The 27987-nt window shown below is 46.4% G+C and overlaps 1 protein-coding gene across 1 annotated transcript; it reads left to right on the forward strand.

Annotated features, from left to right (window-relative positions):
- Positions 1–497: 497 nt before the first annotated feature.
- LOC135808421 (uncharacterized) lies at positions 498–27950 on the forward strand. Its single transcript, XM_065321607.1, has 29 exons — positions 498–840; positions 3533–3588; positions 4500–4670; positions 5087–5272; positions 5686–5817; positions 6579–7360; positions 7892–7913; positions 9288–9395; positions 9950–10069; positions 10515–10625; positions 11096–11212; positions 11472–11579; positions 11868–11984; positions 12393–12440; positions 12988–13095; positions 15406–15519; positions 16038–16148; positions 16473–16607; positions 17558–18318; positions 18707–18761; positions 19199–19980; positions 20235–20259; positions 20691–21424; positions 21898–21934; positions 23369–23530; positions 24466–25220; positions 25915–25972; positions 26163–26351; positions 27386–27950. Exons 1-29 carry the CDS (start codon positions 794–796, stop codon positions 27403–27405), a joined length of 6171 nt encoding a protein of 2056 aa, XP_065177679.1. The 5' UTR covers positions 498–793; the 3' UTR covers positions 27406–27950.
- The last annotated feature ends 37 nt before the right edge of the window (positions 27951–27987 follow it).

The following is a 27987-nucleotide window of genomic DNA, read 5'->3' on the forward strand; positions in this document are numbered from 1 at the left end:
GGTGTGACACATGTCACGTGAAACAAGATGGCGCCCACGTGTTTCTGTGCAAGTACTAGCCCTGAAGTTTTCCAAAATCGACTTTCCTGTCACATTCATCAGTGGAATTTCGTGACTGAATTCAAGAGTATCCGTGCTGAACAATCTTTACGCTACAATTAATTATGCAATCGACACGTTGCGCTCTACTTGTGACATTTCGCCACTTTCGGATGTGTGTACGGTAGACCGCGCGATACAACGAGTTACGTGAGAAATGTTTCAAAAATGCCCAGAGCGAAACGGTCAATTCTAGCGCAGGGCGTGATGAAAGGAGAACCATGATTGTCCATAAAATGATGAGACGTTCACAGTAAGATCTCCTCAGGGAGCTGAGTGTGGAGTGTTTCCCACCGATTTTATCTGTCGAGAGTGACAAGTCCATGGGATCTGCGGTGCCCTTCAGAAGGAGCGATAGCTGCCACAGCAGTCAATTTATTGACCTGGCCATTATCCACGTCTGCCAGAAGCCACTTCATGGCTTCATTAGCAGATTTAGTGAAGCCAGCGCGGCGGACGAGGTGTCTGCGCTTGAGGACGAACTGTTTGGAAAGAAAAGGGAAAGTTAGTGTGGAGGTCGGCGACACCACGAAACTCTGTGTGCATCCCTGGACAGAACCGCTTCCTAGCGTTCTGTTGCCTATGACTGCTGTACTTGGTTTTCCTTCCTGAGGAGCGTTACGGTTTCGTTGAGGAGCGGCCTAAACTGGTGTGCTTGTCCAGTGCTTCGTTCTGGGTGGAGTTGTGACACGATATGGGAAATCTGTATGAAGTGCTGCTCGTTTCGTTAGCGTTGACCAGGTAAAATATGTTTGCTGTTATCTCAGCCCTTCAATTTGTTTGTGGATAGTCTAGATTTAACATGAACCGTCTGTCTCAGTCCAAGACTGGGATATCGCTCTCTTCTAAGTGGTCAGTTTTCCATTCATTCACCAAAACCGATAATGGAATTCTGATCTGCTTCAGAGCTTACTTGAAGAAAAGTGAGCTAATGCATCTCTGATCCAAGTGATAAAGAAACAGGTTGATTCATTGAGTATTACATATTTGGTTGGAGGCAGGGCATTATCATAACATCGCAAAGTCTAATATTCCTGCTCATCACCAATAGACAAGTGTCCACCTTTGTGATGAGTATGTGGGTATGGGTATTCTCTCTCGCCCTCTCGTGCTTTACCACACACACACTCACACCTTTGACCTTTGACGCCCATCGCCGGAGGCGATGATAGCAATGCTACGGCAGAAGCCATAGCAACTTGTGCTGGGATTGCACCATTCAACAGCTTGCAAGGCTGAAGAATTGACCGTCACTATTCAGCCTGGTCTACACCATACAGCTATTTGGAGTGACTTTTTCTGGCCAGTGAATCCCTATTTTTGGGATTTTTCTCTTTTCTTTTTTTCCCGCACACACATCACACCACATACTCTGGCATGCACTGGCTGTTGGTAACCACCCAGGAGAATGAAAGAAAAGTCAGGAAGAGTCTGAGAAAAAGAAGAAAGGCGTGTGTGACCATAATCGTCGGGAATCGAACCCGCAACCTATCGATTGGAAATCGCTGCACATACCACTGCACCATATGGGACACACCACACACACACACACACCATGTACCATGTATACGCCTGTCGCAAGAGAAGCACGCAAATCTGCAAATGCACTGGATGTGCACCCACAGATTTTCTCTTTATAGCAACGATAGCGGATCTGATTCTGATTGAAACAGATCAAGACACTTGTACTTGTTGCTCACTGCCAAAACTGGTCATGTGGGTCTCCCCGGGAGAGGGGAGAGAGACTCAAAAGGAATCTTGGAATGATGACTCAATTGGCTTTTGAACCGCCCAACGGCCGACACCCCGTGAAATCCCCAAAACTCTTGGTGGACTTGAAAATGATCCCGCTTATGGGCTCACCACACCTCAGTAAGTGGGTGAGGACAAGGTGCAGAAAAAGGATTGACGGCATCAGGGTATCCGTCCCGGGATCCAACTGCAGTTACCCCTGCCCCTAGTGAAGGTAATACTTGCTACTATTGTGGGTGACTAAATCAGAGTGGACACACACACACACGCACACCACAAGAACAACACCACATCCCAGTGACCATACACACGCATACACACGCGTGCTCTCTCTTTCTCTCACTCTCTATTCAGGGGCGTGTGGTACGGTCAGCCATCTCAAGTACAATTTACTCGTGGGAAGGCGTGGCTGAGCCGAACATTTTGGAAATTTAGAGCCCAAATCAGTGCATTTTATTGAATCACGGGGAACTTGGGGCAAATAGTGGTATGGTCAATACCGCAGTGATCGTACCGTGTCCGACTCCCCTGCTATTCCCCTATATGATAACGAGTTGAGGTAAATGCTGTAAACAATATATTATGAGCCGCAATCAGCGAAAACGACCCTTAGAGATTTCGTAATTTTTTCGAGAAAAAGGTCGATTTGTGACGTTCAACGATTTTTTGATCGCGCTGCAAACAGCGTGACGACTTCTTGAACTCTTTGCTTGAAGCAATTTATTTTGAAGTTGAATGAAGGGGTGTCGAGTGGCGACTCCAGTGTTCCTTGATCTTGTTGCGATGGCTGCGGACGCCAGAGCTGTTCTCAGAGCACACACGGCAGTCATTGTCTACAGCTAGCTCGAGGACAGCTAGCTCGAGCCTGGTGGGGAGTGGATGCTGAAGTAGCCGCTGAAGTTCAGAATGAGGATGAAACGTTCTTTGGTTCCGACATCGATGTCGACAGCGAGGCGGATCGCAGCCGTCATCTCCTGCTGCGATGCGGCTCAAGGTGGCCTATGACTCGTCAGAGTCGGAAGATGAGGAGTCGTCACCTGAGATAAATTCTGAGTCTGGGGCTAGTGACGGCAGCGACGTCGTGTCTTCAGCTGCGGAGGAAGAAATGGAAGACGAGATTGCGGAACGACTCCACGCAGGATGAAGCTGCGAATATGTCGATCATCTCTCTGCACTCATTAGCTATTCTTTGCCATTATAGCTGCTTACTTCACTATTTCAAAGGTATTCAAGCTGCCCACCCACCTTCGAATGATGAATATTCATTGTACACATACATCGTATACATACATTGCACCAATTTGGAGTACATATTGTATATTGGTGTATACACCCGTTTAGAATCGGAATATTGGACTTTTTGTTGGCTGAGGTCCTTCAGTAGATGTGGTCCAACAAATTTCTAACTAAAAAGGAATTTTGAAAATGTTGACCCTAAGGGCTGTTTTCGCTGGTTGAGGCCCATATTCTGTTTCCATGTGCGTATCGGCCTGACATCTCCTCTCTCTCTCTCTCTCTCTCTCTCTCTCTCTCTCTCTCTCTCTCTCTCTCTCTCTCTCTCTCTCTCTCTCTCTCTCTCTCCCTTCTCTTTCTTTCTCTCTCTCTTTCTATCTATCTTTCTCACTCTCTATTTCTATCTCTTTCTCATTGCCTCTCTCCTACCTGCATGGCGTCCTGACAGTGTTGTGCTTGCACAAGATGGCAATGGCGGTGAACCAGCAGACAATCTGCCTGACGGTAAGTTGGCAATCTAGGACAAGCTTGCACATAGTGCCTATCCAGCAAACTTTCCTGGTAAAACTGGCTTGTAAACAAATTCTTGAAAGCATGGACTTGATGGACAAGGGAAGTCCTCAATGCCAACTTATCCAAGTGTTCAACACTGCGGTGAGGTGGTGAGGTGCGCCAATCCAAATATCCTGAAAAAGGATGGCTTACACTCACATGCTTGTAGAGCAAACACCATGCAACGCATGTACCAACAAGCTGCTAAAACAGTCTATGCTAGAGCACCTATAGTCATATCCACTTCACAAGTTATAGACGGCTTTGAATACGCCACTAGTGAATGCCTTCCATAGATGGTGCATGTCAATGCGCATGGACAGGAGTGGAGAATTTCATCTTAGAATAGAGAAGTCCAGCGCTATTTCCACACACTCGGGCATATTTCTTTAGTTAAGGGGTGTGGAAAAGGGAAATGTCTAAAGAAAACAAATTGGCTAGCACCACCTGCACTTAACCTAGGGACCTTCACTATAGTCTAGCGATGATCTACTGCTAAAGCTTTGGTGTACAGCCAACTTCACTAATAACGACTGTGGATATAACGATAATTCGCGAATAACGACAGCATTTCCATGCCCAGAGCAAAGTCTCATCGAACTGAATACATGATATAATGAGACTTCGGGTATAACAACACTTCGCGAATAAGGACACTTTTCTGATGCCCCGCCGAGTGTCGCTATATGCAAAGTTGACTGTAGTTGTCATCCCGGCCGAGACTGCTCAACATTTTCCCCAGACTTTAAAACTCGCGCGTTTTGTTGAACTAGACAGGCTGGTGGGAGGCAGCTCTCACTGCGCCCACACACGCTTCACTTCACCTTACAGTTACGTATTTGTACCTTGTGACCGCATGCTAGGTTTCTGTGAGGACCCCGGAGTTCCTGAGAACGGCTTTCGGATAGGCAACGACCTGTCACGCGGAGGTTCTGGAGTTTTCTTCATTTGCAACAATGGTTTCACGATATCCGGAAATGAGCGTAGTATGTGCCGCTTAGATGGAACATGGACAACGCCAGTGCCGCTATGCGGTGAGTGGTGGTTGATGTTCGAGAGTGTTCTGTACTTTCTCAAGGAATAGCCATGTGATTTTGTCTACACTGTGAGGATAGTGTGTGTGTGTGGATGTGTGTGTGTGTGTGTGTTTGTCTGTGTGTGTGTGTCTGTGTGTGTGTGTGTGTCTGTGTGTGTGAATGAGAAAGACAGCAAGAGGGGATGAGACGAAGATGCATTCAAATCGCAGAAGCTCCACATCAACTTCATCTGTCCAATGCAGTGTGTTTGTGTTTGTACATTCATGAACATATTATGTACATGCAAATGCTTTTCTTAGTTCATTACTTTATTACTTTGACCTTCCGTTTTATGATATTATCTTACTTTCTTCACTAGCAAACAATACGCTTCGCGTTCATCTTGCTTACTAATGTGTGAATGCATTATACAGTTGGCGGTGCGGTCATTCAGCCCACAGTATCACCGCCATGCAGAGTGCAGAACTATGGCTCCCCACCAAGCGGCATGATGCGGCGCATAGACAACTTCATCCTCTATGACTGCGATTTCAACCATCGCCTGTTGGGCGCGCGCAATGTTTCCTGCTTTGAATCATCCCCCAGGCTTCCTCGATGTGGTGAGCTCTAAAGCCCAGGGAAACGTGGTAGTCCTTGTAAATTCCACATCCCTCACACTTTGCCTCATGTTAAAAGACAATTATAGTGCCCACAAAGATGTGGTTTTTTATATACAGAGTCTGCTCCAACAGAATATGATAGATGTTACATTAACTCTCATAATTATTGCAGCTATGAAAATCATATTTGGTGTGGTCGCTGTGTTCCAAGTGGGGGTTGTTGATTGGTGTAGGAATCAAGGACGGATAGACATGGAACATTGTCACGCCTCCGTGCTGTTGTATTGCTTCTTCCTGTATATCTTTTGAGATTCTTTTTCCCCATGAGAAGTTGCCGAAGAACATGGTAAGCGTGGGTAACGGAGTTCGACAATGAATAGTTGTGTTTTGTTCCCGTGTTCATTCTCCGGCAGTGTGGATACAGGCTAACCCCTGTCAGATAGGTAATGGAGGCTGTGATCAGTTGTGCCTCAATGAAGGCGGTCTGCCACTGTGCAAGTGTAACCCTCCGCTGACCATACGACCCGAGTCTGGAAGTGAATGTGGTGAGTATGTTTTGTTAGTACTGCTGTGCCAGAATACAGTCACATTTTAAATTCATTATCTCCTCCTATAGTGTGTATTGATCAGCCATGCACTGAGAATAGGGTAGGCTAAGCTTGCCTAGCAATAGCAAATATGTATCTCCAATTCCACTAATGAATTTTCCTGACCGTTCACACAAGTGTCTTGCTCTTTTCCTGCATTCCCTGCTTTTCCACCCTGCCCCCACCCTGCCCTTAGAGGCTCAGTTTTCTGGGGTTTTCTTTAAGGGAAATTCCTTAAACATTTCAGCTATCATTATACTATGTCATTGTCTTACATTATCTTTGTCATAAAATCATTGTCTTGGTAGGAACCAGAGAGTCTTTCTCCAGTGAGAAGGGACTGTTGCCTGTAATTTGAGCAAATTGAAAAGAAACACAACAGCAACAAGGCAGCTCTGAACATTATCATTTGCCAATTATATCAGCGTACAGAGCCAGATTCTGATGTTGCTTGACAAAGCTGCTAAGTCCACCTCCAGTATGTGTACAGTGCTGCACAATGAAATCTGATCTTGTGAATCAAGTTTACGCTATGCACCATTTCGCAGTCCAGTGTTCACACGTCTAAGACTGTACAGTGCCCAATGCGTACATGAATCACTCGATCCGATTTCATTGAGCGGCACTGTAGCTGCATTTCGAAGTACTTGCCCTAGGCTGTAGCCATAACGGGATGAAATGACTGAAGTGTCCCTTGCTTTGTTCTTCTGTTGCTTCAGAATCCTGTCCATGTGAGTGCCCCGACCACGCAGTGGATGTAGTGATTGTGCTGGATGAGGGCAGTATCAACTTGGCCGTTCGTCGCTGGCTCTTCGATCTCATTGGACACCTTGAGCAGGAGCTGGTTCAGAACGGCTATGGTACCGCTCAGTCGTGTGGAAATCTGTACGGAATGGTGGCATACGGCGGTGACAAATCTCCTGAGAATGAGAAAGGACGCTTGATTCTGTCCCTTCAAGGTGCAGCCATGTCGAACTGGACCAACTTCTTGGATGTGCTAGGTAACATCGCATCTGAACCAATCTCCGTGGGACGGTCCGATGGGTACGCGGCCATTAAGCATGGTCTAGACCGCTTGCCGAGGCGGACAGGTTGCTCCAGTGTCAACACGCTCATGCTACACCTGTCACTGCGCGACCGAGTCATCCTGGATGCCGAGTGCAGCAAGGACCTGTTGCAGCAGCGCTTGCGCTTCGAAGACATTGTACTCCAGAGCTTCGTGCAGAACCAGTTCAGCTCATCCTCACAACCAGCCTTCGGTGTGTACCAAAATGGAGCGGAGACCCTAGTGGCGTACATGCCTTCTCAGCGAGCCTTCTACGGTCGGCGAAACACCAGTGTTGTCGTCGGAGATGGGTTTGGCAAGACCGTAGAGGACTACGTCTCTCTGACATTGGAGTCCGGTGGTGGTGTGTACAATGGCCGCTTTGCCTCCATACCCGCAGCCACTCGTCCACTGGCGGTTGCGATTGTGGATGACTCCATTCGTGGATTAGGACAGGTAACATGTCATTCACTCTTTTTAATCTCTGATCCATGTATAATTCAGGACCGACGGAAGAAGGTTTTGATTGGCCCGGCCACACCATAGCCCTCTACAACTTGTTCATGGAATGGCGGGTACACATGATCCCCTCACACGCTGGTGGCCAAACAGTTGATCTGGTCATGACCTGACTAACCAGACCGGTTCCACTGCCCCCGGTGATTGAAACCAAACTAAATTTTGAATGATTGTCTGACAACAAGCGAGGGGAGGAGGCTGTCACATCAATGTCCACACAATCATAGAGAATACTGTATAAGCAGAAATTTCTTTGGTCAATAATTTCGTCCAACTCCATTAATTAATTTAGTCCAAAAGCTCCGTGGACGAAAAAAACCAAATTAAATTCCAGACGAATATATCTGCTTGTGCAGTTACTTCATTTATGATTCTGAAGTGTGCTAGAGTAGGGTTATGAATGAGACTGCCACTCCTGTTAATACTGGTTCTATTAACCCCTTGTGTCTTTCTTCTGTACCCTTTCAGAGACTGGCCTGCAGTGAAGGCGGTAAGTGCCATGGGTCTCAATCGCGGCTTCTGCCTTATTCAGATTAACATCTGAGAATCTGGTGTGTCAAAGTATGGGCCATTTGTGAATAGTAGAAATTGCATGAAAGGTGTATCGCCACCCCAAGTTGTCACCTAGGATCAAGTTCTGTTTGGAAACAAACAGCCCATTGGGAACTTGTGCCAGCACATGGTATTTGGACTTTGACGCCTCTGGGGCGGCGGATCCCCCCCCCCCCCAACATTTATGAGCCTAACCTGACGTCTGATCATGGGCTGATGATGTTACGTTGAAGTGGGAAAGTATTTACGTAGGGTACAACCGCCACGCCGGACAGCGCGCGCCCAGATGAAAGGATTATGAGTGACGAACGTCATAGTGGGATATACGTCCACTAAAAAGTTGTCCCGAATGTGTGTGAACAGCTCTCCATGTTGTACATCAGGTGAAATCACAACAACAGTGCCTATTACGTTTTTGCAACTATACCAGCAAGAGCAGATAAGCTCGGAAGAGTGTGCACCTCTGCATACAGGGTCTCCGATAGGGAAAATTCACATCACGTGTTTCAAGTATGTTTGCACTAAGCACAATGATGGCTAGCATGTGCTCGGTGCGAATATCTGCCAGATCATGACTGATGATTCACATAAGCTCAGTGTCTTTCTGTTGCAAGGATTGTTATTTATTTTTCAACTTCATTGCGGGTCACTAGATACACGCTGGGACTACACCATGCGATGTAAGGGTTCGGCGTTGACCAACCTCATAGAAAGGGTATCCACTCTCGGCAGCTTATGTACTCTTGATACTAGGTGCTAATGTGTTCAGTGATGTATGCTCCAAAAAGCCTTTTAGAACGAAGGTGCAGACTGTCTACCTTGTTTGATGCATGATAACCCGTGTGGTCCACTGAACTTTTTTGTTGATTTTTATTTATTCACAATTACGTTGAACTAGCCAATGACCAATGAAGTGGGCATTAGCTAGCCATAGTGACAGTAGAGGGCAACAGAAAAACAAAGTGGGAATAGAAATGTAAGAGATGATACAAAAAAACGCCTGAAGAAAGCAGTATTGTGACATTTTGCCTAGCAAATGTGACGAGTTGTATGTGTTGTGTTCGGATGCGTGCATGCGTGTGTGTGTGTGTGTGTGTGTGTGTGTGTGTGTGTGTGTGTATGTGTGTGTGTGTGTGTGCGCGCGCGCATGCATGCGTGTGTGTGCGTGTGTATGTGTGTGTGTGTGTGTGTGTGTGTGTGTGTGTGTGTGTGTGTGCCACGGTGTGTGTGTGTGTGTGTGTGTGTGTGTGTGTGTGTGTGTGTGTGTGTGTGTGTGTGTGTGTGTGTGTATGTGTGTGTGTGTGTATTACAGATGCTTGCAGAAGCTCACCGTGTGCAAACGGTGGTACATGCACCAGTGGATTATCCGGATATGAATGTTTGTGTGCTGGGGCATTCTCAGGTGATCGGTGTCAGTTTGGTGAGTTCTTCAACAACTATAATCTGGTCCTCACTGCATTTACACATAGGCGTACATAGTTTTGGCTGGTCTAATCCTGACCAACGTGCACTTTCATGGCCCAAATTGATTTTGATTGCATCATTATTCCTTTGCTAGAGAGGACCCAGGATGTCAAGGTCGAGGTGACCGGGTTGCAATGTTGTTCAGGTGGTATTCTTGGCTTCTTGAACTCTCTTTCATGATGTCACCAGTGTGGTTCACAGATAAAGGGAAGAAGTGAAGTGAACTGATGACGTCATCTAGAGGTTTGCGATTACATCATCAGTTGAGATGCGTTGGCAAAGTCGCGGCACAGCCATGCACTAGCAACTCCCTAGCAACTCACTCTGTATCTATAGCGCCCGTAAGCTGTTCTGCTGTATACTTCTCGCCCATGAGCGGTTCCGGAATTCTGCTGACTCGTCATTATAACAACTTTTTTCCGCAAAACCTCAATAGCTTGTCTTTTACACTATCACTGCCTTCTCTCTCTCTCTCTCTATTACTGTGCTTTGTTGGTGTTGTCTTGGTAGGTGTGTGCTCCAACAACCCATGTAGTGGCAATGGGCGTTGTAGTGTGGCGGAGAACGGTGCTGCTGTTTGCCAGTGCTTTGGTGGCTACTCGGGAGAAACGTGTGGGGTTCGAAATGCAGGTGAGTGCCTACTTGATTTAGCATAATGTTTCTTGCCGATCTCCTCCCATCTTGCACGCAGTCTTTGAAATCAGATCAGATTGAGAGTCGGGGATCACTGGCATGATCATCGAGTTGTCCTTTAGAGAGGAATACCCCCCCCCCCCTCGAAAATTTCACATGTTTTCCAGAGTATAGACGGCACCCAAATGTATTGTCACGAAACACTGACATCCACCCTGTGTAAGCCGCACTGACTCTTTTTGGGTGGATTAGGAGTGTTGAAAGTGCGGCATGCTCTGGAAAATATGGTAGTCTCGGCATGAGCGGTATAATCATGAGCCCGGTGAAAGCAGAACTTGTGCTCCTGCTACTCAATGAAGAATGCATGAATTCTTGCTGTGACTGCTTGGCTGTGAAGATGTAGATGCTCCACAGCATTATTGTCTGTGCCTCTGCTTTGTAGATATCTGTGCCATATTGGATTGCCAGAATGGCGGAACTTGCCAAGTGGCCGCGTCGGGTAATCCTCGTTGTGACTGTCCGCCTGGCCTCACAGGACCACGGTGTATGCAAGGTCAGTAGGTACTTTGCTTACTCTCTCCATACACACGGTACAACCAGGCAAGGATCCAGAGATCAATACAGGGGGGTTTCAGTTTAGCCAAAAATGAATAGCTGATCCATGTACGCGTACTTGTTCTTCTACATAGATATGGTTTCTAGTAGTACATTAATTTTGCCCCCCCCTCCCCTCCCTGGATCCGCCCCTGACAACAGCTGGATAAGGCTAGTATGTTAAAATCCTGTACTTCATGCCCATCATACAATGAATACAATCACTGGGCAATATGGTAGATGACCATGCCAAACATGTTGTCTTTGTGTATAGTCTTCTGTGCCACTGCACAATGCAAGAACCGGCCTCTATGCACTTACCCCCAATCAAGTGCATGTACATCACTTGCTATGTCCAGGTCTCGTAGTGCGGTTAACAAATTTAATTTGACTTCTGAAGTTATCTGCTACTGCCTTGTGCACCTGCAGCCGACGAGTCCTGTGCTGTGTCCAACCCATGCGTGAATGGCGGTCGATGTATTGACACCGTCGAAGGCATTCAGTGCAATTGCCCTGATCGTTTCAGAGGAAGTCGCTGTGAGAGAGGTGAGCTTATGTACAAATGTTCGTTTCACTTTTTAGCCATCAAAGTAGCCTCTGCCGGCAGGCAAACGTTGGAGTTCTACATTCATGTTTGTGTAGTTTACACGCGTTATGATGTGTGTGGTCACATGTGTGTGCAAGTGTAATTGGGATGATTATGACATGCAAAATATTCCATGTATGATAACACCAAATTTGAAGCTTGTGCTGGGCTGATCCAATATCTATTTATAATCCCCACTCCTCCTGCTTTCTGTGTCAGATCTCTGCAGTGCTGTCACCTGCTACAACAGAGGTGCTTGCGCAGTGGTGCAGCGCTCAGCACGATGTGTATGTGTTCCTGGATTCATGGGACCGCAGTGTTTGCAAAGTAAGGTCTGATCCATGGCCACCAAGTCAACCCTTTCATCAGAACGCCTACACATATGGTTAATTTTAACATTATACTTGTATGTGAGCGCTTGCATATTCTGTGTTACTTCTTGAGCAGGGGGATTTTGAAGACCAAACTGGAAAGGATAATGATGTACTTGTCGTAATTTCCCTAGGTAAAAGGATTCGTAACGTGAGGAGTAGTAGGGACCGAGCCGGTGTACAAATGTGTCAGAGAAATGCTATCAAGTTTGTGATTTGCTCTCTTGTGCCGTGTTTCATTCAGCCACCCGTGACCGGTGTACCCCTAACCCATGCCAGAATGCAGGCAGATGCTCCAACTCTCCCACAAGTTTCCAGTGTGACTGCCCGCGTCGCTACGGAGGCAATGCTTGCGAGACCGGTCAGTACTGGGATATGGCGACGTTGTGTGTAGGCGGAGAGCGGTATCTTGCATTGCTTGTTACTGTTCAGTGTTCCATTTTTGTCCTTCCTATTGTGCTGAGAAATGAAATCCGGTCAAAAAGAAATCTACATTTTTTCATAGCCAGTGCGGCAAACTCCACTGAGATAATCTCTGAAAAGATCTACTGAAATGATGTCCATGTTATGTGTAGTATCATTGGTATCATTGGCCATACTTTGTTCCTTGGCCATTACCATCATCATGACTATTGGTCTTTAGGGCGGAACTGAGGTGCTCTGCCTCATTTTGAGGGTTTCTCCCTTTCAAACAATTGTGTAACTGCTTTCTGTCTCCGAGAAAGTTACTCTCTAATTTCTTGTTTCTTCTACATCCTTGTAACGTTAGATGCCTGTCGCCCGATCACATCCGGAAATGAAGGCTATTGTGAACAAGGTATGGTTAGAATTGAGGTTGGGATACACATGATGCATACTGGAACTGACCACAGTCTCAGTATCAGGCCTGATCGATTCACGAATGCAAATGGCTGCTTAGCTTTGACTTGGACATCAGAAATCTCTACATTTATACCAGGGAAGATGTGTTTCTGTTTCTGTGCGAGATAAGCAAGGATTGTGCGGTCCGAGTAGATTTTCCTGAGGCTGCAGCACCAGCGACACATGCGGCACATGTGTTTATGCAAACACATACATGCATGCGCACATGTGACCCATCTGTTTTTGTTGATAGGCACAGCTATGCCAAATGAGCATTGTGATGGTCTGTTACTAGTATCTACCGGCTGATAGGGTGATGTTAGCGCAGGTCTCATGTCTACTGTAGTTGCATAGCATGATCAATGGCGTTCGTGCCTGTAGCAAATTCACATGCCTTGACTCTTCTTTCCAAGCCTTTCGCAAGTCTCCATCCTTTCCCTCGAAGTTTACCCGTATAACCAGTTCTTTCACCCCTGTGTGTGTTTATGGCAATGTGCATACAGCTCTCTGTCGGGAACTGTCATGTCGCAATGCCGCAACGTGCCGCATTGTCTCCGGAGAGGCCCGTTGCTTCTGTGCGTCTGGCTTCAGAGGACCAACCTGCTCAGACAGTAAGCATGGAATAAGCATGCGTACAGTAATGTCAACACTCAGCATACAGTCATGTAGTCTCTGCAAACATACTGCAAACATACTGCAAACATACTGCAAACATACTGCAAACATACTGCAAACATACTGCAAACATACTGCAAACATACTGCAAACATACTGCAAACATACTGCAAACATACTGCAAACATACTGCAAACATACTGCAAACATACTGCAAACATACTGCAAACATACCGCAAACATACCGCAAACATACCGCAAACATACCGCAAACATACCGCAAACATACCGCAAACATACCGCAAACATACCGCAAACATACCGCAAACATACCGCAAACATACCGCAAACATACCGCAAACATACCGCAAACATACCGCAAACATACCGCAAACATACCGCAAACATACCGCAAACATACCGCAAACATACCGCAAACATACCGCAAACATACCGCAAACATACTGCAAACATACTGCAAACATACTGCAAACATACTGCAAACATACTGCAAACATACTGCAAACATACTGCAAACATACTGCAAACATAACTAAAAATCACAGTACGGTCACTACGGTATTGACCGTACCACTTTTTGTCCCAAATACCCTGTGAATCAATAAACTACACTCATCTGGGCTCTAACTTTCCAAACCTTTCGGCTCAGCCGCCCCTCCCACATGAGTAAACTGTACTTCAGATGGCTGCCCGCACCACACGAAAATACCTTCCGACACCCCTGCATTTGCAACTCATTGCACACAGAACAACAAGGGCAAGAAGGGCTAGGTTGTCGCTACTCTGAGTTTAATGTTTATCAACTCATTGTACATTACGGATACAAGTACTTGGTTCGACTTATTAAAATGTGCGCTTCACTTCAAAACTCAAGCATTATGTACAAAGGAGCACCTGTACTAAAAAATCAACCAAGAGACGGTAGATAGATAACTATTGTGTCGTTTCTTGGCCTGACCTTCTAGTTTTCATCGCTGTTGGTGTCTCAGGGCGCATCTGCAAGTGCGTCAACCTGCAAAACGTCAACATTTTTTCATCTCCTCCAAGCTACACTGCGCTTCCTTGATTTTTTCACTCCATAGGCACGATTTAGACGATCGACTTCGCCTCCTCCTCGTGCAGTACGACTGCCAGAATGGTGGCTGTAGGTGTTTTCGCCTGACGCTCCCACGACACCTTCAAATGAGGCGAACAAGTAAACCACCACGCGTAAAAATCACTTCTCATCACCGTGTGCCACGCGCGTACTGTCACTACTGAGTCTGATCTGTGTCGACATGTCATCAGTCAGACCATGCATGCTCTTCCCTGCCTGTTTCACGAATCCACTGGCCCCGGAGACTGGCGATCTTGTGACGCATCGCGATAGCGGCTCCGAGGACTCCGCACCGTATCCGCCGGATAATTCACCCTTTCTGCGCTTCAGTTTTCCAGCCAGGTTGTCGCCTGAAAGTCAACCTCAAGGCCGGATATTTATTTCGATCAACTTCTCGACGATCTCTTCTGTGATCTTGATTCGTCGAAAGCCACATCGTGAACGACTGCGAGAGAGATCAGCAAACTGGGCGGAGCGATGCTGGTGCTTTCTGCACGAGTTTCTGGATGACGCGTTTGCTGAAATTCTGCCAAGGAAACAGCGATTGCAGCGATCAATCCGCCAGGAGGCACCGAGAACTATCGCCCAGGAGTTTCTGGTACTCCGTGACAATCCCCCATCGCAGTGGGGTGTTGATTTCAGCACCAGGCATTCTCTGTGTTGCGCGAGAAGCAACAGGAGTCCTCTGACGACAAAATTTGGACGCAAAATGCTCGAGTCGACTAGGGTCCTGAGCCGCTGCCTCCTTTGGAGTTGGAGCCATTCCTTCTTCAATATCACAAATTGACAACTGAAGGATAGTGTTAGATAGCTGGATAGTTTATTCCGTCCTGAGATTATTTGAATTTGTTTGGTTGACGTTCGAAGCGAAACGCACATTTTAATAAGTCGGACCAAGTATTATTCAATGGAACTCATACTGCACGAAACCTGATATGGCATATATTTGCTTGAAACAAAGATGGTTTTCTGGGTGCAGAGTTTTATTGGCATGTGTTCTTATATAATGTACTCAGCCTCACTTTCTCTTACCCGTGAGGTTCAAGCGGCGACCAGAATTTGGCTGCAGAGGATGCTGAACTGTAAGGCAGAACATAGCTGCATATTGGATGCATATTGGTATGCACATGGATTCTGTGAAGATCATTAACGGGCCTTCATGGTGTGCTCCTGCTGCTGCTCCTCTCAGGAATAGAACAGTGCTCGCCTAGCTCCTGTCTCAACGGTGGCACATGCACCAACACTGCAAGTGGCTTTTCCTGCAACTGCTTACCACGCTTTGGCAGCGACCGTTGTCAGGCAGGTATGCTTGAGCTTTGACTTGGCCGTTTGATATTTAGAATCACGATCAGCTGAATCAGGCATTACCAGCGGGATCATGGATATTTCTTGGCTGCTTCTGACCAGATCTTAGTAGTCAAGAAATATGCATTGGCAGTCGATGATAATTTACTAAATTTAGGCTACCGTTTCATGAGAGCTTACTTGAAAGCGCCCATTGGCAATATTGTGCCACGTGTTAGGAGTAGGGTGCCTTCGAAGTATGAGAAAACAACCCAGAAATCGGTGACATGTCCTCTTCAACCGGTGATCTGTCTTTCTGTTATTTAATATGCCCACTTGTGTCTATGGGCTACGAGTAGATATGGCACAGAGTAGGATGATCAATTGGAAAGCAGACGATCATAGTATGTAAGACTGCCCATTCCATTCGGATCATGTTTGAAGCTCAAAACTAGGTATTTTGTTGATCCAGCTATTGCCATTCATACACAGGTGACACGCGTGCTCTTCATATCCGCAACATTCTCTGTACTTCAGATTTCTGTGAGGGTCTCCTCTGCCAGAACGGTGGACAGTGTGAAGTGCTGTCGGGAGGATCAACACGCTGCAGGTGCCCAGCGGGAGTGTCGGGATCACTGTGCCAACAAGGTGAGACACACTGGCTTGAACTAGCCACACATCAACACACACACAGTCAGCCTGTCTAAGCTAGACATTTCACTGGCATGAAAGCAATTCAATGAAGGAATATCATCTGGAAAACTCTTCCTCTGTATGTAAAACTTGCATTTTCTCTATGTCAATTTATACCGAGCTACGTTTTAGTTTATGAGGAGGAATTAGACCTGGATGATAAGTACATATTAGCCTTTTCTTATATTTCGTTTTTGAGTCGGGTTTGATCCGATAGTCTCGGGCTGTTACACTATGATTGCCTGCGATAACGTTACTCTTCGATTTGTGTATCTGCAGTGTTGTCCACATGTGCGACGCTACCTTGTCGGAATAGGGCAACGTGCGTGCCAGTCCCGACCGGCTTTGCTTGCCTCTGCCGGCCAGGCTACTATGGGCAGCTGTGCGAGAGCTTCTCATCTTGTGAACTGGCCGGTGAGTCGGGGATGCCGGCAACTGGGGCATGCTGATTGACAGCCTTGGCAATACTGTGTAGCGGGAACTATTGCTTCACCGTCTTTAAAATGCTCTATACACTGTGGAAGGAATTTTCGGACGGAAATATTTTCGGACAAAGCCGAATTTCGACATTTCGTACGGATTTTTCTTCGTACAGTGCTGCATGCTAAATGCACATGTTCGCACGCATGTGTAGTGTACATAATTTCACATGAACACATTTTAGTACGGGATTCATTTTTGCACTAAAGAGGGCATGTACGGAATCGTGCGAATTTAAATTCCGTCCGAAAATTTCCTGCTGTACAGTACATGATTACTGACCATGCATAGTGTGCTTATTCACACCATGCATAGTGTACTTGTTCACACCATGCATAGTGTGCTTGTTCACACTTCCTATTGCTAGTGATTGTACCAGAGATCATAACACACATAATTATAGTGATGGGTTCAGTAAAAAGCACACAATGGTAAAACATACTTTTCTCATTGTATGTTGCCCTACGTGGGAGCTCGTGCTTTTCCTGCCAAATTGAATTCACACTTGACTGACTCGTGAATGCCACTAAGAGCTTCCTGAGCATCTCTTGGCATCTCTTGGCAGCGGATTTAAAATGCCTTTTGAGGACCATGACCATCTTTTTTATTCATTTGGCCTCCGATATCAAGTACTACGGCTGTAAAGGACTGATTTATGTCCCCTGGAGGTGTATTGTATTGACGTTTCACTGTACTAAAGTTTTCACACACACACCCTGTGTTCGTAATGATTTGCAACTGCAATGACTGTGCGTTTGAGGTCTTGACTATAATTATCATTTTAAGGCTACTCTGTGCTGTCTCATGTCAATCAATGCTTAGAGAATTCAAGTGTCATGTGCATGTATCTTTCTTCGGCATGATGGATATTGTTTTTGTTTCAGGTGGTTGTGCTGACATTGCCTTTGTCATTGACGAGTCTAAAAGTTCCCGAACCCTTCAAGACTGGCTGCCTCAGCTCATCACATCGCTGGAACGCCGAATGATGGCCTCACAGCTTGGGATGTCCTCCGTTTGCCGAAACCGCTATGGAATCGTCGGATTTGGTCGGCGTGTGCCGCAGGAAAATGCCAGAATCTACTCAACAATCAGTGGCGAGAACATGATGAGCGCGGAGGAAGCATCGACCCTGGCACTGGAACTGACTTCAGATGACGAGGGACGGCTCGAGGATGGCTACGAAGCACTTACCGTGGCCATCGACAATCTTAGCTACAGGAATCTTGGCAAGGTGGAGAAGTTCATTGTGTTTGCATCGGATGAAGATCGTGATGTGTTTGGAACAGGCCGTCGTATCACTCGCCAACAAGTCATCTCCAAGCTGCAACAGGGCGGATTCTCTCTGTACGCAGTTGTGGATAACCGGCTGACGACGCAGCGTACAAACGGCCTACCTGCCCTGGGAGTGACGTCATCCGGCCCGTGGTACACCACCGGTGGTTGCAATGTCAACCAGGCCAACACGCTGGGATTCCTGACCAACGGCTTCTCAGAGACTATCAGAGACTATGCCACGCTCGCCATGGAAGTCGGCGGAGGAACATTCGACATCCGACACCTTGGCACAACCCCGGATAGCAACACGTGCGCCCTAACTAGCTCATTGGAGCAGGCTATTGTAGCCGATGCTTGCCGTGTAGAAAAGGTAAGCAATTCTGATAGGGAACAAGAGGTACAGAAAGAGAAGTAAGGGCTTTTTTGTTGTTGCTCAGAGAGTCGTTGTTTAAAAACCAATCCTCAAACAACGGGGAAGCAGATTGGAAGCAGCTCAGGCATATATAGCCGAGCAGAGGAGACATGAGTGATCAATCCGGTGCAAAACATGTGGCAAGTGCCGTAGTTCACTAGTCCTATTCGAATAGTATGGTAGGTGGTGCTTGGGATCTCTGCTTCTCAGGGCTACTTTGTACAGAACACATTGTTGTTACCAGCCATATAAGATTATGTATCTCCAGATGTGTATGCGGCCAATCCTCCATATGGTAAGATATCTTATGTTCTTGTATTTGCTGTTTTGTGTTGCCCTGGCTCAGCTACCTGTCAGGGCAGTTGTAGATCAGGCGAGTTCTCAAGTGAGTGCGTCTCCAGGTATGGATATACTGATGCGTCTTCACTCTAACTACTTGAGTATTCTGTGTGAGAGGGTGTGTGCATGTGTGTATGCATGAGTGCATGTTTGTGTGTGTGTGTGTGTGTGTGTGTGTGTAAGCATTTACGTGTGTGGTGAATAGTGTAATCCGATTTAACTCATTGTATTGTCCAGAAAGGCAATCTCTGCTGCAGTCCGGAGGAGTGCGATTTCCAAGCTTTTAAAGTGAATAACCTGCAGCTGTAGTATCTAGTAGGCAGTGTTCATTCCCATCACCACTGCCGTCACCCATCCACCCCTTCACCCACCTCGTGCCTGAAATGACTCAATTCTGAGGACTCGTGAAATGTGCAAGCTCCTACTTTAGAGTTAGGTGCAATAGGTCGGTGCTAACAACACTGGCTATGTCTACATGTTTGAATGTCGTTCTGCACAGGTCAATGCACCGATACTGTGTTCATTGTGGACGAATCTCGAGCTATGGGCACTGAACACCGCTGGCTGCCCACGCTAGTAAGGCGACTGGAAGAAGAGCTCAACATGCGTGGGTTTGGCCGGCCGGGTGTGGATGCATGTCGCAACCACTATGCCGCTGTCGGATTTGCCCGCTCAGCACCCAACGAGCACGGACATCTGATACAGAACAGTCGTGGAGAGCATCTTGTCACCGTTGAAGATTTCCCAGAGCTGGCATCGTTTATACGCGAAGATAGACTGGGCCGCACGGAGGATGGCTACGAGGCGATCAAATTTGCACTGGACAATGTGAATTTAAGACAGTACACATCCAGATCAATGTTCCATACCGGCATGGTTCTGATCTCTGATGAGGACCGGGACAACACACCACAAGGGACAGATGTCACGTTCGAATCACTTCAGCAGCAACTGCAACAGCTAGGCATAAGCCTGCATGTCATCGTCGATCAAACATTCACCTTCGGTCAAGTCGGTGCACTGGGCACTGATCGTCAAGGACAGCGCTCCTATCTGCCAGCCCTTGCGGACGAGAACGTACCCTGCCAGGCCATGTCCGTATTTGGCACCATGACGTTTGGGCGTGGATTCTCTCGGACAAATGAGCACTACACGAGGCTGGCAATGTCTCTGGGTGGTTCTGCTTGGAACGATAACATGCTGAAGAACGAGCAGTCATCCCTGTCTCTGTGCACAATGGCGAAATCTGTGTCCAGGGCTGTTGTGGACTCAATCAGACAGGTAAGATTGCAATCATCACTCTGGTTTTTCTCGCCCAGAACGTACTAAAAACGTCTTGTCGATACCATTACTCTGTACAGAAACATTATGCTTAAGTGTTGTTGACCCTAGAAGAGGTAAACGGATGTATACTGCGGCTGTCTAGGCATGTGACTGAAAAATTCAAGTCTTTTTCCTCGAAGGTTTGATGTTTCATTGCTTTAAAAAAATCTCAGCCATAATATTCTTTCTGCATCTTGATTATCTGATTACAGAAGCAAGTACCAGGAACCATTCCAAGTAAGTGTGACAACACAATGTGAGTAGGAAGAGGAATTATTTGAAGGGCTGACAAGTAAATGTACATTATGGTCCTGGACCAAACTTACCATGAAGAAGTGTTTTTATGCTAGACGGGCAATCATTGTAGAATAGTATTTTAAATTTTGAATGTGCTATTTACCATGTGCTATCTACCATGTGGTATCAACCATGTGCTATCTACCATGTGGTATCAGCCATGTGGTATCAACCATGTGGTATCTACCATGTGGTATCAACCATGTGGTATCTACCATGTGATATCAACCATGTGGTATCAACCATGTGGTATTTACCATGTGGTATTTACCATGTGGTATTTACCGGAAACAGTATGGAGATTTTCGTAGCCAATCAGAATAATTCATATTCAGAATGGAAATACTTGGCATTTTCCTGCTCTGATTTAGGATGTGTCGATACTGTACTGGTGGTGGATGTGTCTCGAAACACGGAGAGAGAACACACTTGGATGCGCCAGGCACTGCCGCACATTCACACCTGGCTGCAGGCTAACGGCTATGGCGATGACGACACTTGCCAGAACCACTACGGTGTTGTGGTGTTTGGTCAGACTGGCTCCAACGTCAACGGCGTGATTCTGTTCAACACTGCTGGCAAGGCCATGGTTACGATGAACGAGTTCTCCGAGATCTCGGATCAGGTGCAGGCAGACCGTGATGGATCCATCGAAGATGGCTACGAGGCTCTGCATGTTGCACTTGTGGACCTTCCATTACGCCGCGATGCCAATGTTTTCAGGCAGGTGGTGCTTATCAGCGACGAAGACCGAGATGTGTCGGCACGCGGCCGAGACTACTCCAAAGAAACCATATCTTCACTGCTGGCCAATGCCGGATTTCATGCCATTGTTGACAACTCAATGCTGGCTAATGGAAATCCGGCACTCGGTGTGGCACTTGAACCTCGGCACGGGTTTTACTCCATGCCAAATGACTGGTTCACCGGCACAACACAGGGTGTCGTTGTCCAGCGAGGCTATGCCAGGACAAATGAGCACTACGTGCAGCTCGCTATCGACCTTAGAGGCTCTGCGTGGGACGTGAAGCAGTTCCGGCAGCCGACCGAGAATGAATCCGCTGCCAATGCGCTTGCCTTCAGCATGGTCTATCGGCTTAACGAGGTATGGTTATAAATTTGGAAATGTCATTACTCAGTCAACTTTCGAAAAACTTCTAAATATTTTCAACTCCTTCTCATTGGACTCATGGAGATGAAATTAAAAGAGTTCACATTGACAAGAGACCCGTGTTTAGTGTTTCTAGAGTGGTGGGAAGAATCTTGTGTCAGCTCAACAATATCAAAAATAAAAATTGAGCCATTTTTTTCTATACTGCAATAACAGAAGAATGCACCCAGTGTGCTGAGAAAGTGCTCGGGTGCCGTGAAAGTAAAGCGCAGTACACAGGATAACAGTAGAGCAATGCTGTTTTTGTATGCTCAGTTAGTCAGTGCAGCCATCAGGCAACTTTGTTGTACTGTCTTATGTTGGGTTCTCAGCTCTTTTCACCTAATAGAATTCGCATTGCTCATTTCTATGGTAGAGTGACAGTTCATCCTCTTCTTAACCCTGTTGTGTTACTGTCATGTGCTTAGCTAATGGCAACAAGAGATTTGACTGAACCAACACAAAGTAAGTAAAAAGCATTGTCACCGGCATTTGTTAGATGTAGTACACTGTGTGAAGTCAGGGTCCAGTGTCCGTATGTGTGTCTGTTTGTGTGTTTGTATGTGTGTCTGTTTGTATGTGTGTGTTAGTATATGTCTGTTTGTGTGTGGATGTGCTGATGTTGCTTGCATGTTTCATGTGACCAACCAGCATACCATTAACTGAGGCGTAGGTCATGCCTGAGTAGCCACTTGCATTGCCTTGTTGGTGAGATGTTTACTGCATGTCCCATGGGCTGGCCAACACATGCATAGTACTGTAGACCCCCAAAACCATTGCAATCCAGAATCCATCACGGTTGTCACGATAGTGTGAAATTGCAAAACTGAGCCGGCGCAAAACGTAGAGCTGTAGTAAAGAAACTGATGAAATTGACTCCAATCGAAAACATCCTCAGGTGCAAATTTGTCTGTGCTCGCAAATCGCGAACCAAAACCAACGCAAATGTTTCAGGGTTTATAGTATGTTGTTATACGACACCTGACCTTGGTACTCCCGACATATCGCGTACCAATATACATATCCCGTGGAGAATTTCAAGCAGTGAGGTCTCATGTTTTTTACTATTGTTCACAAACCCAACTCGTAAAATAAATAATTATGTGGACAAAAACAAACAGCTACTGAGCAGAGGCTGCACTGGGCAGCAGTGATGGTGAGGTACCAGGGGCTCCACCGACCAAAGGTCTCGGCTTCAATGCCACAAGCACACACCAGGAAAAAGAAACAGAAATGTAAAGCGGAGCTAGATCTAGCTATGGGGAAGTAGAATGGGTAAAAGTACCGGTTGGTGTTTAGAAAAATAAAAACAAGATGAAAAGAGATTGTAAATTATCAGTGTTTCGACTGATGTACCATGTACATGTCAATTCCATCAACCAAAAAGTTTTGAACTTTTTCAATAGATCTGATACGAAACTCGCACAAAGAAGTGTAAAGAAAACAAGCTAAAAAAATGTTGTATTTGCTCTCTATAAATAATTATGTTTCGTGACATCGTGCACATTCCCTAGGGGACATGAAGTTCATGCACACACCAAGCAAATGTAGGGCTCACAAATACAAGCCCTCTCATCATGACGACTCTCTTACCCAAACGACATCTATAAATGCATCAGCAATCATGACAAGTGAAACCTGACATTTACCATATGGGACAACGCAACAAATGAACTTCAATGATGTAACACGCGGATATGCATTTGTGATGATTACGGACCCTAAGACAAACCAATACAGGTTGTATGTAATACATGAACTATAGGTAGGCAGGTAGGTAGGCCTTCAGGGGCTGCAAGCTGTATGGTATGATCCCTCGCCGCAAGAATCAGGTTTTTCTTTCCACAACTCCACAATGATGCTGGAAACGATTGTGTGTACACATGTTCTTGCCTACAGCCGACCCTCCACCTGCGCAGTGTTGGTTTGGATCCCAATGCAACCTATGTGAGCCACAGTACGTTGGTACGGTCCTTGGTGAACAGATCTGCTGCTCCGAATGTGCTCGTGGCTACGCTAACATCACTGAAAATCAAGGCTGCAACTGCATAGCAGAGGATGGTTAGTGGGTGATTGCGGCATGATTTAATAGTATCCACCATGATGGATGTTCTCTCTTACATTGTCCCTTCATGTACTGTAGCGGACATTGAAATCCGCTGAGAAGTCAAGCGGCCACGGGGCGCTGGCCTTGCAGCCGTGAGCAGTGCTGGTCCCTTTTTAGTGTGTACATGAACTACAGTGCATGTACGTGCTAAAAGCGGGGTAAGGGCGCCGGCCCCGGTCATAACATCAGATTTCAATATCCACGACAGTATGTCAAAGAATATACAGTGCAGTGCATAGCCCTGTACTACCCATTTGTATTTATGGTACTATAGGTGCCCGCAAGATCCAAATATCTACCGTAAAGTCTTGTATAAAAGCCGCACTTAAATAGAAGCCGCCCTCGAATAGAAGCCGCAATTCTGGGCCCATCAAATCACACATAAGCCAGGTTTTAGTGTTGACATACATAGAAATACCTGTCTTGTATAGAAGCCTGTCTCATATAGAAGCCTGCAAAATTTCACCAAGAAAGTCGTAGAAGCCGCGGCTTTTATACAAGACTTTACGGTACCCATGATATTATTCTTTGCCTCCGCTTTATCCACATTCACACACTGAAGTATGCACCAATCCTTCACTGTACAATATGGCGTCAGAAGTGAGATTTGAAGCAAAGCCTTCAAAACCAGGGTGGGGGGCGGGGTTAGCAGGCCAGTGATCCAATACTCACAATTAAACCCAAAATGGGATTCTGCAAAGTGTGGCAGACAGTCAGCTTGCATCATGGTTTCAGTCCTCGAACTTCTCGCCCCAGATGTTCAGTGTGTATTCATGTTAAAACAAGGCTTTTTCCATGACTTGACCAGCTAGCAGACCCCTGAAGCAAGGTCGCTAATATTAATTTGAAGAGCATGCATATTCGGTTTGTTATAACTGTGTGCTTACAGTTGGTTGTGCTGATATTCTTGTGGTGATGGACGAATCCAAGAACACAATGATAGAGCATCGCTGGCTGCCACAGCTAGTGGAATATCTCGAGCAGCAACTACTGGCACGGCGCATTGGCGACACGAGACGATACCGGCAGTGCCCTAACCTCTACTCCTTGGTCGGCTTCGGACGCCGAGATGTCGTACCGCATATCTTTCGCGACGCCCGTGCCCTGGACTCGGTCAGTGCACGTGATTTCATCGTTCTGGCGTCGTCGCTGGCATCGGATCCAAATGGTTTTGTTGAAGACGGCTACCATGCCTTGGACTACGCTCTAGAAAGGACGATGTGGCGTATGCAGCGTGGTGTCAATGGACCGCCGGTCACAAGGGTTATTCTGCTGGTGACCGACGAGGACTGGGACCAGACGGGTCCGTCGAGAACACTGAGTACCACCGTGATGAACTCCATCCTGCGACGCAGCGGTGCCCGGTTACACGCCGTCGTGGACCAGCGCATCACCGCCACTGGTGCAAACATCCTGGGACTGAGCCAGTCTGGTCAGGGCTACAGGGATGCCGGACGTGGCCAGTATCGGCAAGTTAACTCAGCATCACTGGGTTCTGGTTTTGCCCGGACCACCGAGCACTACTCCAACTTGGCTCTGGACCTCGGTGGCAGTGTGTGGGATATCATCAAGCTGCGTGAAACCAGCATGCAGCCAGTCATGACGTCTGCAATTGGCGACACCATTGTTCAGTCCGCAGTGCAGGTAAATTACAACTTCCCTCATGGCAATAGTGTGTAGGCCCCGTGTAATATGCCGGCATTTTTTTGAGCATTTTCGGTACAATCCGCGAACCCAGCACTTTGGGCTCGTGATGCAGCATTTTGGGGGAAACGGAGCCTTTGGCCGTTGTGTATCAAAATTGAGAGAAGAAAACTTCCCAAACAAGAACGTCACTTCCGCATTCCGTGGGTTACTTCTTGTTGAGTAGTTTATGATTTGTTTACCACGGCAGCCTCGAGCAAGTCTCTTATTGAGTATTTTCTGACTCCCTGGTTTTGACGGCGTGTGCTGGGGATGACAAAAAAGTGAGCATTTTCCGAGCATTTTCGGCAAGGTTTGGGAGCATTTTCGGCAAGGTTTACGAGAATTTCCCAAAAGCATTTTCGGCAAAGTTTCGGGCATATTACACCGGGGCCTAATAGTGTGTGTTGCTGACTTAGTCTACCTTAGGGATAAACTGAATGTTGGCCTTCATGCTGTCATGCATCCATCACATTGCCCTCAAGATGGATCACAGTTGATTTTATTTGCAATGGCTCACATGTGCATCAGCTTATGCAATTTACTCCATTTCCCGAATATGTTCGACAGTTACTAAACTGCAATGGGCAGTTTGAAGTTCAAAAGAAGAACAGTCTTTCTCCTGTGTTCTGATTCTGCTTTTAATCGTGTGCAGGACTTGGAGACAATGCGCGGCGAACGTGGTCCTCAACCCATCCTCAGACCGCCAAGAAGTATGTTACTCATGACTCAGTGTAGAATCTTGGATTGTTTTTGCTGATGATATGGTGTATTTGTAGAAGGTGCAGGAAACAGGGACCCAACCATTGGGCGGTTTACAGCAATCCTTTTGTGTATGAGCCTGCACTGACTTTGCCACACTGCATGATTTTGTGCTCCCTGATACCTCCTCTGTTTGTCCAGGCTTTAGTAACGGACGCTGTTGGGTCGGTGATGAATGCAATTCCTGTGACCAGGAATATCACAGCAGCTTTGTTGGGCAGCCATTACCACAGCTGTGCTGTGCGTACTGTGCAAAGGGAAACGCCACCATCGTACCCGTCTCTTCTGATCAGTTTGGAACGTATACATGTTCATGCCAGGTTGACCAAGGTGGGTACTTCAGAAGTAGTAATGACGTCATGTGCATGTTGTCTTGAAGTGCCCCAAATGACATCACCATATATGTAAATGACATCGCCATATATGCAAATGACATCATCATATCTGTTTTGTTTTGAGTGGCCAACTAGTGGTAGTGATGCCATTCCATACGCACACCTTCAATAATGATGTAATCACATAGCCCCAGTAACGTTAGTGGGTATTCGATAGTCATGTGACAGTACAAACTTTACCCATAAATATTATAGAAAACAACTGGATTCATCGTTCATATATCTTGGCAAGATTTAGAGGGGGAAGGCTGGTGGCAAAACATTTTTTGGGATGAAAAAGTACTGACATAAGACTAATCGAATACCCGCTATGACTATGGGAGATATTTTGCTTTAACGGTCCATTCATCCAAAAGTGTAACACTAACTTTTGTGTCTCACATGTGTTGCGGTAGATACAGTGAACAAAACTGTACTCGTAAAAAAAAGAGAAAAAACACATGAGAACGTGTTATGCAGCAACTATCTACGACTGTAACAAGATGTCAGTTTAAAATTCTACTCATACATGTATATGCTGGATTGCGTATCCACCTCTGGGATCGCGTAATGGTGGTTTAGCGTGTGCGCTAAGGCCTGTTAACGAACATGGAATATCTATCACTCATACGTAGTCTGATGATCATGCATCCTCCGATTATGATGTCATTGGTCCTTTGTTCTTCCTATAAATCCTCGGCTCTCCATCCGAGTCTATCTGTACTCCTTGTTTAGACTATAGAGACATGTATTGAAATGGGGACAATGCTTCTTCAGGCTGAAGCCGTACGGGGAATTGCTAACACTGGAAACCGGAATGGCAGGGACCAGGGTCATTCTTGCTTGATGCTGCTGCCGCCGCTGTCAAATGCCACGTCTTACCAAGAGTTTGGCTCATGGCCAGTGAGTTGACCAGTTGATCAGTTGATCAATGCTAAGTTCATTGCCATTCTCTGCTGGTTGTCTGTGTGTGTGTGTCTTGGCATGCAGGAAACGAGAGAGACCGGTGAAGCGTTGTTTCGTTCCATGTGCAAAACACTAGTTGTGGCTGGCGCAGCAACATCAAGATGTTTGACCGCTTGTCCCTGCCATTCTGCCCAGTTCCGATCCACAATACATCAGTGCCTGAATGTACAAGAACTTTGCTCTAGTTCGGGTGTGCCGATGAAACTATAATATTTTTGATGGACAGCAATACACAATGCTGCATTGATGGTTTCACTCCTTATCACCTGATTATCAAAGTCGCTGCCTCCGCCATTGTAATACATCCAGGAGGGAAATGTTCAGCTTTAGAGCCCAAACAGATTTCTATAACTCCCTGCTCCAATGAGGTGATGAACCATCCACACCCTCTTAGAACCCAGCAGCTAATGTTCTGGAAATGTGTTATCCAGCGCTCTCAGACCAAAGAGAAGTATTGTATTCTGCCAAATAACCACTGCTTTTCCTCTAACAATACCATGCCACGCTATCTCGCGCTTTCAGACGGTGATTTTTGTTTTATGTTGAGCTATACTACAAGCTCTGTGAAGTACTCCACAGCCTACGGTGATTCTCGTGGCATTGTGCGTGCCATATACACTAACAAG

This window comes from Sycon ciliatum, chromosome 2 (assembly GCF_964019385.1).
Source record: "Sycon ciliatum chromosome 2, ocSycCili1.1, whole genome shotgun sequence".
Classification (NCBI taxonomy): domain Eukaryota; kingdom Metazoa; phylum Porifera; class Calcarea; order Leucosolenida; family Sycettidae; genus Sycon; species Sycon ciliatum.